The sequence below is a fragment of the Eublepharis macularius genome, chromosome 5 (genome assembly GCF_028583425.1).
Source record: "Eublepharis macularius isolate TG4126 chromosome 5, MPM_Emac_v1.0, whole genome shotgun sequence".
NCBI lineage: Eukaryota > Metazoa > Chordata > Lepidosauria > Squamata > Eublepharidae > Eublepharis > Eublepharis macularius.
Window position 1 is genome coordinate 76,576,422 of NC_072794.1, and position 16,197 is coordinate 76,592,618.

At 43.7% G+C, this 16,197-nt stretch overlaps 1 protein-coding gene across 1 annotated transcript in view; it reads right to left on the reverse strand.

Annotated features, from left to right (window-relative positions):
- CACHD1 (cache domain containing 1) overlaps nucleotides 1-16,197 on the reverse strand; it is a 214,470-nt gene that overhangs the window by 47,592 nt on the left and 150,681 nt on the right. Inside the window, exons 6-8 of the mRNA XM_054981592.1 lie at nucleotides 12,365-12,509; nucleotides 10,894-11,110; nucleotides 70-219 (exon numbers count right to left, since the gene is read on the reverse strand). Of these exons, the coding sequence (XP_054837567.1) occupies nucleotides 70-219; nucleotides 10,894-11,110; nucleotides 12,365-12,509 (512 nt within the window). The remainder of the gene's footprint in view (nucleotides 1-69; nucleotides 220-10,893; nucleotides 11,111-12,364; nucleotides 12,510-16,197) is intronic.

Sequence of the window (16,197 nt, forward strand, 5' to 3'; positions counted from 1 at the left end):
GTTGAAAGTATCACAACTTATTCATCCTTAGACACTTCATTTGTCAAAAATATCATAACTATCCCTTACCATTCATGAGGGCATAAGTAAGGATCATTACGGAGTTGTTAAGAAAACTATTTTCTTCATTGATAACACGAAGTGTAGCCTTTTTACCATCCTCTGATGAATCCCTTGATATTATTCCAGCTGATAAATAAATAATGACCATATCTGTATCTAAAAATAAATATTATAGGATCCATTAATTAAACCATTTTTCTGTCATGCTAGATTCCTTTTATAACAAATAAAAACACAACATTATCATAGCAATGAGAACTGAAACTACCATTGGGTATAGGAGTTTTGGTCCACTTTGAAGATCCTTCTGAGGTCTCTTTTAACAAGTTTCTGACACTTTTTCATTTGTTAGATGATTAGAAACTTGATCTGTCAATTCAGATATCACTACAACCTGTATTTAAAGGTTCTTTCATAATTTGGCCTCATGTCAATATTGGGCCATACATAGCATTATGTTATTTATTTATTTGATTTATACTCCACTCTCTTCACAAGCGGGCTCAGAGCAGATAAACAACATAATAAATACATATAATAAAAACATACAGTAAAAACACCAGTGGCAATCATATAAATAATATAATAAAAAATCTCAGAGCAGCACACATTGCATCCCACATCTCAGACATCATCAGAGTCCACGGGGAAGGGTGGCTCTATGCTAAGCTCTATATAATATCAGAATCAAGTAAGATTTTACATGCATAATTTAAAAATCATTGTCCAAATTAGGAAAGCCTTGCAAATAAGCATAGGAAAAAACTAGCATATCATTATACCCACATAGTTCTAAATGCCACAAGTGGCCTGGCAAACCATAACCAACCTTTTTTTTCCTTTTAAAAACATCCCTAAGAGATCTTGATGTACTCTGCCTTTCAACAAGGTTCAGATAATAAGTGTTCTGTGCTTCCTTTTTAGACTAAGGCCCTTTTCACACTGGGACTTTAAAGTGTTTCAGTATCTGTTCTGCTTCCCATGTTTGCAGGAGTTTCACACTTGCAAGGTAGTCATGGGATGCCGTGCCGATGTTTGACGGCGGTATCTCCGATTCCCCTCCCCCCGCAGACATACATGATGTTATTTTGAAGCCGCTGCTGAGTCGCGGCTGGCACAATTAATGTCAGTATGAACTCTATACTCCCTTCTGCTTCTCCCCCCTCTCCTTTTCCCCAGCAGCTGATTGGTCTGTGTGGAATGAACCACTCCCATCCTCCTCAGCTCTCTGAACATCTTTTCCGCCATTTTTTTCAGTAAAACAAGGTAAGGGTCATAAGGCTGCTTCTCTTTTGGCTTCCTTGCTCCTGGGTATGCACACACTCTTTTTTTTTCTGTACCAGGAACCCTGCTGCTTCTTCCCTGCTGGCTTTAAAAGCCAGGAGAGGGTTCAATGGCTGCTTTTCCATTCCTCCCTCTAGGGTATGCACACACACTATTTTTTTTGAAGCCCGAAATGATTTGTAACGTTGCTGTGTTGAAATGTTACTGCTTATTCTCTCTTGGCTTTAAAAGCCAGGAAAGAGTTAAATGGCTGTGTGGCGAAACGGGGCCTTTCCTCCCACTGGTAGACCCCGCTCTGCCTACCCCTCCCTTTTCACCTCTGGCCAGGCACCTGAAGGGGCTGTCTCCCTTTCCTGTCTCCGGGTAGTTGCTGCCACCACTGTCCCTGTATGGGGTCTTGGTTAGGCGGGACAGCCTCCTAACCCCCCTCCTCTGCTAGTGGGCCCAAGCAGTTGGGGGACTATGTGGAACAGAAGAACTTTCTTCCTTCATAAATTCCAAAACTCATTTATTTAACTTCTAACTATACACAGGCAAATATACAGAGAACGGAAGGAATAACAAAACAGAAACAGAAACCCCTACTCTTATCTCCCTCATGCCCTAATTAGATGTTGTGTAGGGCAGGTCCAATACCTGGGGTTACATTAGATCTACATCTCCCCTCAGAGCCATCTCTCCCTCCACTCTCCAGCCACCAACTGTCAACTATCAACTTCCAACTCCCACTGACTCGCTCTCCCTCCAATTACATTCTACTCCAGAACTGGCCCCTCCCCTCTGCAGCCCATAGAAAGTTAACTCCACAAACAGAATGGCGTTTCTCTACAGGCTGCTTTCCCCTTCCTCCCTCAGGGGTATGAGCACACTCAAAGAGGGCTTTTGAGCAGGGAGAAGGGGGAGGGGAATGGGATTCCACCCCAAGGAAGAAGATTTGCACTGAGGGTGCTGTGGGTGGAAGTGGAACTTCCAGGCAGGCTACCCTTCAGGAGGTTGTTCCCTCGGGGTCGGTGGCACTGCCAAACTAAAGAAATAGGGGGAGGGCTCAGGAGGCAGGCACTCGTGTAACGGCTGAGAGGATTGCCCTGGACAGACTATCTTTGTCCATTGTGGAGGATGTGGACTTTCACCGGGTGCTGCGTCATTTCACCCATGGTATAGCATCTCCTTGTGGTGGACCATTGGTTGGTGAGTCTTGCCCTCCATTTACCACTCTATGGCAGAGCTGGTCAGGAACGAGTTGTTCAGAGCACAAGGGTGGACCATGCACTTCACAACGAAACTGTGGAGCAGCCATCATCTTGGATACCTTGCCCTCCCTGCCCACTGGTGGCAACTGGAGGACCTCCGGACCACCAGGGAAAAATCAGGGCCCCGGGAGGAGGAGACATCCCCACTGCTGGGCTACAGAGTGGTTCTGCCGCAGGCGTGGGGGATGGATGTGGTCCACATGGGGAAAAACATTTCCACCATGATCAAGGCTGGACTGGGAGCCCTTGGGTGATGTTCTCTGTGGCTACATGGTCATGGATGCAGGTAGAAACATGGTGGCAGCCCTGAATACCACATCCCTTGAGGGCATTGTCTGCCTGGCGCACAAGATGCACCTGGTCATGAGGGATTCTCTTGGGCTGGGTAGCACCATCAAGCCCATCTGGGACTAGGAAATGGTAGACACACATACCGTGTTGGACAGCTGCTGGCACCTGGCTGCCCACTTTTCCCGCAGCATTAAATCTGCCCACCAGCTGCACAAGAGGCAGGAGGAGTGGGGAGCCTGAGCACCAGCTCTTCCAGGATATGCCACCTGTTGGTGCAGAATATCATGTCTTCTGTGCCTATTTTGCAAGGGGGAAAGGAGCTCAGCATTAGGTCTATGGACTGGCTAGCCCTTTCCCAAATGGTCCATGTCCTGAAGCTGTTTCAGTAACCACCGACCTCCTCTGCTCCTACAAACCCAGCCTGGGGCAAGCCATCCCCCTGATCCATGGGCTGGACTGGGCACTGGCCAAAGAACTGAAGAAGGGGAAGCTCTTGTCTCCAGGGTCTTGGTGAGGAGGCTGTAGGCAGGCATGGCCACCCGCTTGCATCTTCTCTGCCAAGAGCGGTGTACAGACTGGCCTGCATCTGCGACCCCCATATAAAGGGCATCATCGCCATATGCAATGCTGAGCTTCAGCAATGGAAGCAGGACCTCTGCAGAGAAGTCCAGAAATTGTAGGCCAAATGATGTGGATGGAGGGAAGACTGCATGGAAGAGGGGTTGTTGGTGGAGGAGGAGGCAGAGGAGGAGGTGGTGGATGAGCCCAGCACTCCAGGCTGTGAGAGCCCACCCAACCAGGAACCCTCCACGCGACTAGTCTTTGGTGGTGAGCTGGGAGGTTGGCAGCATCTGAGAGGTCAGGCATGCCCTTGTGGAAGACTCAGCAGAGGTGATGGTGCAGGAGTACCTTGCCAAGCCTCCCAAGCCCTCTGACTCCAATTCCCTGGAGTACTGGGCACGCAAAGCTACCATCTGGCCAGACTTGTCAGCTGTGGCCATGAACCTCCTCTCCTGCCCCCTCCCCCAGTGTCCAGAGTGAACGGGTATTCTTACACCTGGGAGACCACCTCTGTGCCCACCGTTCATGCATGGACCCAACTCTGGTGGATCAATTGGCCTTCAACTTCCCCTGCTGGGCTACTGCTCCCTGGGCCTTGGGAATTGAAGATCCAGGATCCCCCCCATTGGAAGTTAACCTTGCCCGCCCCCCCACCAAAATCAGTCTGGGGATATCAGGGTTCTGAGCCACCCCCAGTCTCTGTGCCACTGACAGACTCAGGGGCCAAGTGTCTGGGTGGGTCAGAGCTCTGGACCACCCCCTGTCCCTGCCAGGCGTGAATGCACCCCCTCACACTAGGGGAATTTTAACCTCCTTCCCCAAGGGTCCTTCCGTCCCCTAGTGCTTGCCAGATGCAAATGCACACACACACACACACACACACCGCAAGGGGAATTTTAACCTCCTTCCCCATGGGTTGCAGAGGTGGATTCCGCTGGTGGAAGGCTTCCCACTCGACCACCCTGTTGGGGAGATGGATTCTGGTGATTGCCCTCTCACCACGATGGGATGGGCTTCTCCTTTGTCCCTTTCCACCTGCTCCCCCAGCAGAGTGACTTGGCCGGAGCTCGGCTCCGACCCTACCTCAGTCTCTGTGCCACTGCCAGACTCAGGGGGTGGGTCAGAACTGTGGCCCACCTCCTGTCCACGCCAGGTGTGTATGCACCTCCCCGCAAGGGTAATTTTATCTGCCTTGTGGCCTAACTCCTGTCCATGCCAGGTGCAAATGCACCCCCCCACACACACACACACGAGGGAATTCTAACTGCCTTATGAACCAGCCCCTGTCCATACCAGGTGTGAATGCACCCCCCGCAACGGGAATTTTAACCACCTTGGGGCACACCTCCTGTCCACACCAGGTGCGAACTCACCCCCCCCCCCCACAAGGAGAATTCTAATCATTTTGTGGACCACCTCCTTCCATGCCAGGTGTGAATGCACCCCCCGCCCACAAGGAGAATTTTAATCGCCCTCCTCATGGCTCCTCCCATCCCCTAGTCCACCAGTGCCTGCAGCCCCAAGCTTCATCCCAGCAAAGGGACTCTGTTGCCCAGAGCCGGGCTCCGACTCCACCCCAGTCTCTGTGCCAGTGGCAGACTCAGGGGCCAAGAGTCTTGGTGGGTCAGGGCTGTGGCCCACCTCCTGTCCATGCCAGGTGTGACTGTACCCCACCCCTGCAAGGGGAATTTTAACCACCTTGTGGACCACCCTGTCCTTGCCAGGTGCAAATGCACCCCCCACAAGGGGAATTTTAACCTCCTGTTGTATTCCGCTTCTGGAAGGCTTCTCTCTTGGCCACCCCATTAGGGAGATGGATTCTGGCTGTTGTAGCAACTTCTATCTGCTCGCCGGCCCGTTGGGAAGATTTCTGTCCCCCCAACGTCTCTTCCCCAAGGTTTAACCTCCCCTCATGGATCGCCTCTGTCCTTTCCTGTCCAAAAATATCCCTGCCCCTCCAAAGAACATCTACTCCTTCACCCCAAGATTAACCTCCTCTCATAGATTGTCTCTGTTCTCTTGTCCTTTAAAAGAATATTCTTGTCTCCCCAAGCACATCTCCTTGACTGTCCCCTCAAAGAGAACTTCTGTCCTCATTCCAGCCCCAGAGCAGTTTAGCTACTGCCAGGGACCATCATTCCACTCTGGAGGCTGTCATTCCATTCTCAGAGGAATATTCTCTAACTCTACCCCATGTTTTCATTGCAACTTTTTAGTGCTGCAATGTATCTCAATGAAGCCAATGCAAGTCAATTGGCATTTGTGGCTCTCATATCTAATGGAACTTTCCTGGGGGCATCCACTTTGGGGGTCTATAACTCGGACACCTGAAATCTAATCTTTGCCAAACTTGGAGGGTGGCTGGAGGAGAGCCTGCTGAAGACTTCTTGTGAATTTGGCATCTCTGACTGTCAAGAGAGCCATTCTACGGCCTCCAAAACTGACAAACAACAAACCAGACAAACCAGTTCAAGAACCAGGCAAGTTCATGGTTTGTGCAACACAATGAACCATGAACCACCACTTTTCCAGTTCATGCCCATCTCCCGTTGTAACATTACTCCTCATTTCTCCTGGCTTTAAAAGCCAGGTAAGGATTAAATGGCTGCTTTTCCCTCCTTCCCGTGTCTTCTGCCAATGTAAAAAAAAATAAGCATTTTGCACAGCTGTTTGTAAATCAAAGTGGCTGGGAGGGAAAGAAGCAGCAGCATATTAACCCTTTCCTGGCTTGGCTTTTTTTTTTTAAAAAAAAGAGAGTGGTACATGTTTTCCCCCAGAACTCTGCCATCAATTGCCTCCCAGTGGTCAGGGGACAGCCCCATCAGCAAAAGCTGGGGGGGGGGGATGGGTTCCAACATTGCAACATTACTACGCATGCTTGAAGTTAAAAAAAAAAGTGTGACATGAATTGCAAAGCCCCAAAAGCCCAAAACTGCTCCGAGGCTTCAAAGCCCGTCTAAAATGAATAACATGACGCCAAATTGAAACTGCCTGGACAGAGTGAAACATGGGAGTGTCATGCCGAAGCCACTGCGATCGAGGCAAATGCTCATAAATGGGGATTTAAACCGTAAGTGCAAAAAGGGCCTAATTCTAACATGATTGAAATTGTTCAAAACTCTGGGATACAAAACATTGTTTTTGCATTTGTCTGTAGCGATAGCCTATGGTTTCTGGTTCAATAACTGAAGCCACAAAAATGCTCTTCCTTGCAACAGCAGAATCTTGCTTACTTTCACACACTGAAAAACACGCAAAGTACTTAAGAGCTTGCAAATCCCTTAGCCATTATTTTTCTCAGTCAACAGACTGTATTCCACTTGACTATAAGCATTGGTTTCAGTTTTTCAGCGGCTGGTCATGGAATCACAGCATCAGCTGCACAAGGGTTTATCATCTATGAAAGTATTGACAAGATCCATAAGAATGCAAATTAATTAGAGGTGGCTACTGATCTTTTAGAGAATGGCTGGGAGACTGTACACAAGCATGCATCTTTTCAGTATTATTCTTATCTCTCATACCAGATATCACTCAATAATATTTAGTGTTACAAATCTCCCCCTAAAAATCTTTTCAATGGATTCTTTGTCATACATGCTTAGCTCTGCTGGAAGAGCAGGATGTTTGAAAATTCACAATACACCAGAACAATAAGTCTTGTACTAGAAATGAAAACAAGTGAGAAGATTGTTTACAAGGAAATGGAAGAATTTTGAACATCCTCTTTCTGAAATTACTGAGCAGTCTGACCCCAAAGCATTGCTGTCTGTGAGTACTAAATGATACCAAAACCTTGAATGGTAAGATGTGATCCCAACGTCCATTTTAAAAGTAACAAAATTACATATTTTGCCAGAAGAATGGGTGTATTTGTTTATGATTTTGAGTATAACAAGTGCTTTCCATGGTCATAGATCCAGAGGAGTTAGCCGTGTTAGTCTGTAGTAGCAAAATCAAAAAGAGTCCAGTAGCACCTTTAAGACTAACCAATTTTATTTTATTGTAGCATAAGCTTTATGCTACAATAAAATAAAATTGGTTAGTCTTAAAGGTGCTACTGGACTCTTTTTGAGTATAACAAGGAAAGACACTAAACTAGGATACAGCTGTAGTTAGTATCCAAATGTTAAAACGTTTCATAAGAATCAACAAAATATTCACCAGTGGTGACCTAACATTAATACTGTTAGTTTTATGTTGTTATGTATGTACTGTTCAGCGCACTCAAACAGGCAAGTTTGATGCTCCGGGGCACACGTATGCTTGTCTGGCACTCACATTATCAAGATGTAGTTCTGTTATCTTTCTCTCTCACTTTATTAAAATAGTTTATTTACTCATGTACGGTAATTGTTGTATATACAGAATGTACAATGTAGGTTTAAGATTTATGCCTAAGTGTATTCAGCACATGTTGATGCAACATTATAAGTGCTGAATGATAAATTATGTGATTGCCATCACTGTGCAAGGAGTTCTAGCCTTTACATGCCAACACACCCACCTGTGTTAGTGTGCTGAAAGCTGAGTTCAGAACATAATGGCAGCAAACAACCCTTTTCAGTACATGCTGCACGGCCAGGAATTCAGTGCAGGGTGAAGTACTTTCCAGCAGTATCTTAATTTGCAGTACCTAATTTTTACAATAAGGGCTGCTAAAGACTGTCTCTGAATCCTTCCCTCGAATATCTTATGTGCTAAATCCTCTCTGTAATTCCTAAATGGTAAGGTCAAGGCATTCTCCACCTGGTCAAAAACATTTTCACTTATTCTAACTTCATATGTTCCATGACTGAGCCCTGATTTTGAGAGCTGAGACATAATGGGCCCTGGCACAAATTAAGTATAATGCCTTTCACTGTTGCTTTGAACACCCAAAGTTTTGATTCAGTGTGTGTGTGGCGGGGGGTGGGCATTAATTTTGGCAGAAAGCATTGTGCCAGTTAAATCTTACCTGCACCTGTTAATCTGGCCCAGTAATCTTCAGATGGGCTTTAGTTAGTGTCTCAATTTCTGAACAAACTGGGCTCTCAGTGAATTAATTTTCACTCTGAACCTGAGTTTTCCTGATCTATGTATGAAGATTTGCTGCATATGACTTGTCATTTCAACACTATCTGGAAAACAGTAGCATGCACCACATACAAGAAAGCAGCAACACCCCACGGCCAGGGAGGACACCTGGAAAAGGACCATGAAGTAGATAAGTGAGGAAGTCAGCTTCCCATGGCTGCTTCAAAGTAAGCTCACAGCAGTATGTACTGGATCGTTATGCAGCAGCATATTCTGCAAAGAAGTGCCAAAGGGACTATGATTTCTAAATTACAGGGTCCATTATTGTATTTTAAAGTGGTTGTGCAAGCTTCTAGCATGAAATAACTGACATAGTTTGTAACAAGCCTGGGGAAAATGCAGACTTCAACACAAATTGCAAAGAGCTGTTAGCCTCCTATTGCCAAGTTGAGTGGTTGTACAGGTAAATACCTAAAAGAGCTACACACTTGTATTAACTGCAGCATACAGCTGAAGATCAAGAAGCCCAGTGTTCTGGACACTGTGTATGTTACCAGTGTGCTCACAGAGACTGAATTTCAACAAAAGTAAACTCACAAACTGTTTAAAGGCATAGTGTTACTATCAACTTGCTCCCGTGATCAAACATACAGAAGATACAGCAGTCAGGTACATTCCACAGCTGTACAGAGATGCCAAAGTCCATAGGGAGACTCTAAGTGATCCTGATGTCACCTAAAATCAAGCAGCACAGAGCTCTGTCCCAAAGTGAAGGAAGAGCCTCAGAACTGTTTGTAAACATAATCATGATATCCAGGGGTATCTTTCCGAGAACCCAGTCATTTCAAGATCACAACATGTATGATGATGATGACGACGACAACAACAACAATAAAATTCAATTTATATACCGCCCTTCAGGACAACTTAATGCCCACTCAGAGCGGTTTACATAGTATGCTAATATTATCCCCACAACAAAACACCCTGTGAGGTGGGTGGGGCAGAGAGAGCTCCAGAGAACTGTGACTAGCCCAAGGTCACCCAGCTGGCTTCAAGTGGAGGAGTGGGGAATCAAACCCAGCTCTCCAGATTAGAGTCCCACACTCTTAACCATTACAGCAAACTGGCTCTCAGATGTGCTGATAATACTTGCAAATTAAAAAACAATAACAAGAAAGACCAATGACCATACTCAAGGGAGAGAGCTAACCCATAAAGAGTGATAAAGAGAATCCAGGATGGCATTTTTCTTTATGAGAACATAAACTAGGTCATGTCTGAGAGATGGGTGCCACCTCTGGTCAAGGGAAAGGTATAAAATGTCAAGGAGGGTGGCTGATCGATGCAGTCAAGTTTCCCTGACTAATGTGCAGTCTTGATCCTGTCCCAAACCTTTAGCCTTATGGAACTGTTGATGCTGCAATATTCAGGCTCCAGGAGCCTAGCTTTAACTAAGCAGGGCTGGAGTGTATTAGAGAAGTAAAATTTATTTGTATTTAGCCTCAGTTTCAATGTGTTTAATATGTACTCCCATTTTTAAACTTCTTGGGTTGCCTTTGCAATTCATGATTCATCTCTTCATTGCCCAGTTTGCCATCTACTGGGGGCTGGCAATAAACTAATGTATCACTTGTTTACCTGTGTTTCTATTCATGTATCCCCCATTTATTCATGTATCATGCATTTACAGTTCCACCTTAAGCAGAGTTGCACCTTTCAATGGATTAGAAAAGTGTAACTCTGCTTATGATAGCACTGTTAATAACCATGGTTTTCCTAATGTGTTAGTCCTAGTGCCTCAATAATCCACTTTATTCATATTGATTAAACTCTGCAGTCTTGTGTCTTCCTACTGGCAACAGTCTTTACCCACTGGAGTGAATGCAGACTCTAATGAACATTGGTTTCCTGGCTGCAGAATTTAAATAACACCACCATATCACTATGCCATCGCCAAGAGCCCAAGCTACCTATCCCCTAGTAAGGCTACTGGCCATCTTCCACCCAGGCCTGCTTAACTTCAAAACCAAAGTACATCAGATCCTTTACTCTGTTCTCTGGTCTCATCCTACAGTTGAAAATTCACTTCCAGAAAGTTTGAGCATTAATTTGTATTATTTTATTTTCTTCATGTTTCTTGTTCCTTGGGACCAATATAAATAAAATAGACTTTGCAGTTACTGAGAGACATCTGAAGAAAGAAATGGTGGCGGATTGGGCGGGGGAATCTTTTTTCTCTTTCAATACTATCTATTATATTCATTTCAAAGCAAATGTTATCTTTCCTGGAAATAATTTCGATATTTAACAAGTAACAACTTCTCATCATCTGCTAAAATGACAATTTTTTTAAAAAAGGAGAATACAAAAAGGGATAATTCAAAAATAGGGAAAATTCATTAATACTGTCTGGTAACAGACTTACTTGCTTGGAGTTTTGTGCTGTTGTTTGTATTTCGTATCAACTGAAATGCTTTTTGAAATCCTGCTGCATGCTGAGTAGAGCTGTCAGATGACTTTATACTGCTAACGAAAGTGGACATTTTCCTTTTAGTCTCACTGGTGGCAGGAGACAGAAATGTCTTATAGCACTGATCCAAGGAGCAGGTTCTTACTGTGTCTGCGACGGATAACACAGAAATCTTAAAAGAGAAAATACATATGTATTGGATTATTTTACCATTGAGAATTCTTTATATGCCACACTGTAGCACACACACCAATAAGGCAGCACAAGAGCCAATGTGCATTTAAAAATCCTATTGTATAAGAAAAGAATGCTTATAAATCCATTAAACTTCAGAGGGGATGGTTTATGAAAAAGGATTTTGGCCTTTCACTAAGATAGTTTCTGCTCTTTTGTAAACAATGACAACAGTGGTTCCTGAACACTAAATCAGGATCCACCATGAGTAGGGGAGTGGGGTGGAGTTCCATAAATGAAATGGGATCATGATTAGGGATGTGCTTTCAGTGTTTGCTCTGAGAAAGTCCTCCACAACATTTCTCAAGATGTGTGGGGAAGGAATATTGGAAGAAATCATGTCTCTAAAAATGCACTGCTCAAAACAGGAAAATAAGGCACTCACTTGCAAGTAAGGAGCCCAGTCTGTGGTTCTGTTTTCCTACAGTTAACTAGTTCTTTGCTTCAGCCTGAAGAATATTTTGTGAAATATTGCAAAAACAGGCAAACATATGATGTCTAGAATCCACTGGAGGGTTGAGTACATTTCCCTAGCGAACTAACTGGAAAAAGCAAGTGAAGAATCTGTAGGGAATCCATCACAGACCATGGTTCTAATCTGCCCCAATACTACCTCCCTATTTTTGCATTTTAAAAAATGGAAAATTTATTTTAAATGTGGTGCTGCTATTTTACACATAAGGAAATGTATTTGCTGAGATCATACAAAATTAATTACTGATTCCAGCTTTTCTCACATCTCTTATAATTAGTCAGCATTCAAGGATTCTCCCATTATTTAAAAAATAAAATTTGGTTCTTGGAAAACCCCAACACTTTTCTTGTCAAGTAGTTAAAAAGTAGATTTGCTTTAAATGACATATACATGGGGGGTGGGTTTGACATATGTGTTGAAGAGTTTTTAGCCTCTCAGATCCAAATTTGGGGCCTGCCAGTTCTATTTCAGAAGTAAGCAAGTCTTCAGTTTCTATTTCAGAATACCAGATGATGATGGAATGGAGGGAGAATAGCACAAGGGATAGGAAAATCCTACATAATAATATTGTGGCTTTGGAGTTGTTGCTTAAAGCAATGGGCACACAACCCAAAGAAGGAGCTGGTGTCCTGACTTGAGACACTTCATGATGTTAGCAAAAAAAAAACCCCAACAGCCCAATAATGAAAACTTAGCATGGGTTCATTCATCTCTCACCTTATCATGTTCATCTATTGAGTTCAGAATAACCTGGGCTGCATCTCTGGCAATCTGGAGCTGTGTCTCTGTAACTGAAGTTCCATGATCCACAATGACAACTATGTGTTTAGACTGAGGCCTAACTGAAGAGACGTAGACAGGCCTGCAATTGAAGTAACAGATAAGAGGTTACGCTACAATTTTTAACCATCTTTGAAAGAACTAGGACAGGAAGTAATTTAAATACTTGTAACAGTGTGAACTCCAGTTTATATAGATCTGAGACTGTATTCTATGCAGCATCAGTGACAAGGCTAGTAGAATTATATTTTTCTTTCCCCAGATACTACATCCATGAGCTTCAGAAATGCTCAAGGCCAAGGGCTGAGATATACAACACACGCAGCTACACTAAAGAGAGGAAAGTAAGTGAAATCATCTCACTAGGATGTTCCACCAGTGGTGCCTCCTTGGCACAAGACACTGCACTGATAGAGAAGGCAAGGCATTATTTATCTGCCTCAGTTATAAACATCAGAAATAACAGTGACACATCCAAAAGTATTTTTGGAAACTTAAACATGATAATGATTGTGCTATTGTCTGGCCAGGAATCCAAGCAGCAGGGTAGATGTGTCCACAACACTACCCACAATCCAATACTTGGCTTCAAGCATAAAAAAGAATGCTGCATGAGACTGAGACTGGTTGTCTTTTATAAGGCAAGATTTATTTGCAGATTATTACTATTGTATCTCCATAATTTCTTCCAGTACACAGTGGCTTGAATGTTGTTACTGTGTCAAAAACTAGCTCAGATTATTTTCCTGGCAATATTTTGGGAACACACATAAGGCTTGTTGTCTCATCCTCAATTAAATCACATGTGATAGTTCTGTTTTGCCAGTGTGTTAAACCTTGTGTTAAACAGTGACAGATACCCCAATAACTCCAACAGCATTCTAAGGATTTATGCCACTTTACTATAAGAGAGTGTTTGACAATCTCGCCTACAGCCTTTGGTAACCAATTTTAACCCAATATGACTGTATCCAACCCTTGCACAAGGCAGGGTTCATGATTTCTCTCTGCTACACAAACTATGCCATTTACAAAGGTCTCTTGACCCTTATAAGCAGCTTGCTAGGGAGCTAGTGCAGGAGGAAGAGGCAGGAAACTTTAATTCTGTAGGACTTATCAATCACTCAGTAATAGGAAAAAATCCTTTATAGCATTTGGAACAGGAATGATATATTTTGACAAAGAATGTTATTTTAGCATAAAACTGACCTGACATACATGTCTGCATCACCTGATATAGTGATTGCTAACCATGTAGACAGATTAGCACAGCGCAGTACAGAATACCCGATAGTTATGTGGCATGTAAAAAGTCTATGTAAGCTGTCTAAAATTGCATTAGAGCATTAGGCTTGGGTTTATCATCATGAGACAAAGTCTCTTGCCAAGATTCTCTTTTCTACTAATGCTTTGGAATGTAAGTCACACAGGCTGTGCTCTGCAAAGCTTTCTTATCTCTGCAAGTTCTTTAAAAAAGCTCTGTCAAAGACTGTTAAGGGTATTGAGTGTTTGCATGTGTTATAAGAGTTGTATTAGAAAACTGTGGGGGGCGGGGGTCCCAGAGGGCTGAGAACTAGAATAAATTTAACTAATTTGATTAAGGAAATTTTAAAAAGAAAAACAGGAACATCCACACCCTGCTCCACCTCCCTATTTGTCTAGACCAAAATCTATTTGGTATAAACAAAAAATATTTGGCTATAAATATTGCTACATCAAAAAGACCCAAAGAACTCTTACTGTGAAGAAAAGGAACACTCACACACAAAAATTGTACAGATATTAATATAAAACAGCAGGCACAATCAGGTCTTAATTTTAAAACAGTTTAGCACAACACTAACATTAAAGGACTTTGGTTCTTTAAAGCATATAATGAATGCTAACTAATTTGCAAAGGAAATAATGACAATCATCATTGCTAGCTGAAAGGAGAACAGTAGTGTATTTAAGAAAGCCAATTCTGCCTCATGCAGACTTCTTATTGCCCTCCAGAACTACAATTCCCAAAATTTCAGCAAGGAAAAAACAGAGTTGCACTTACCTGTCACTGTCGTTCATTGAGGTCTTCTGTGCAGGCACATATGGGACTGCGCATGCGCAGGCCTGCTGAACACTGAGGTTTTACAGTTTTAAATTCTACTAAGGGGCACCTGTCTCCCCAGAGCGCATGTGCGAGTGTTTCCCTCCGTGGAGACAGTGCCCCTACCCTCAGTTTCTCCCGAACTGCTGACCTCTCCAAGGTAATGAAGAAAATCTAGCAGGGCAGGAGGGAGGGTATTTGTGCCTGCACAGAAGACCTCAATGAACAACAGTTACAGGTAAGTGCAACTCTGTTTTCATTGTCAGTCTTCTTGTGCAGTCAGACACAGGTGATTAACAAGCCACTTACCATGGAGGTGGGCAGGTTCTCACTGGAACAACGATTGGAGCACTGCTTGGCCCAATGTTGCCTCTCTCCTGTTAGCCACGTCCAATGCATAATGCCTGATAAATGTATCTGGCAATGCCCATGTGGCTGCTCTGCAGATGTCCTGAAGTGGTACTCCTTTCAGGAGTGCAGCCGAGGAAGCTGGCAACCTGGTGGAGAGAGCGTGAATCTCTAAAGGACAAGTTAAGTTAGCATATTTATAACACGTTTGATTGCTTGAATTATCCATCTAGCGATTGTCTCTGATGTGGCCTTTTTTCCTTTCTTAGGTCCTGCATAACATACGAACAACTGGTCATCGATCCGGAACAGGGTCATGTGGTCTAGGTAAAATAAAAGTGCCCTACAAACATCTAGGGAGTGTAACTTTCTCTAAGTCTCAACACTGGTAGTACAATCTCTTGAGATGTGTGGAATTTCGTAACTACCTTTGGTAGGAATTCTACGCTGGGTCTTAATACTACTCTTTCCTTGCGTATTTTCATGAAAGATGTGTTAACATGAAGAGCTGCCATCATGCTTACTCTTCTGGCAGAGGTAACTGCCACTAAAAAGTCACTTTCATAGTTAGGTTCCTCAGGTGGCATGTAGCCAGTGGTTCAAATGATGGGTACATCAGTTTAGCAAGGACTAAGTGCAGGAACCATTGTGGTACAATTTTAGTCACTGTAGGAAACATATTCTGTAACCCTTTAAGAAAGAGTTTGGCTGTGTAATGAGAAAATATGGATCTCTTATTTATTGGAGCATGGAACGATGAAATAGCCACCAAGTAAACCTTGACAGTTGAATTGGAGAGACCATTTCATTTCAAATGTAGCAAAAATTCTAATATATATGCCATTAGGCATTCGTATGGGTCAAGCCCTCTGGTTCTGGCCCATTCAGTGAACTTTCCCCACTTGTAAGAGTAAGATTTTCTGGTGGTAGGTTTGCTGGCGTTTAGTATAACCTCTCCCACACCTTCAGTAAATTTTCCTATTGGAGAATTAGCCAAGCTGTCAGCCTGAGCCTGCTTATGTCATGATGCTGAACACCTCTGTAGCTGAGGAGATTGGGGGCCATTGGTAAATGTTCTTGAGAAGCTGGATCAGCTGATGGAACCACAGTTGATGTGGCCAGAACAGGGTTATTACTATAATGCTGGTCCCGTCTGTTTGTATCTTGCTGACCATCCTCGCTATAAGGGGAATGGGGAGAAGGCATAAAAGAGGTTCTCTGACCACCTTATTTGAAAGGCGTTCCCCATGGATTCCAAATCCAAACCTCCCCTGGAGCAAAAGGCAGGGGCTTTTCAATTTCCTCTGGTGGCAAAAAAGTCCACCTTTAGGAAACCCCA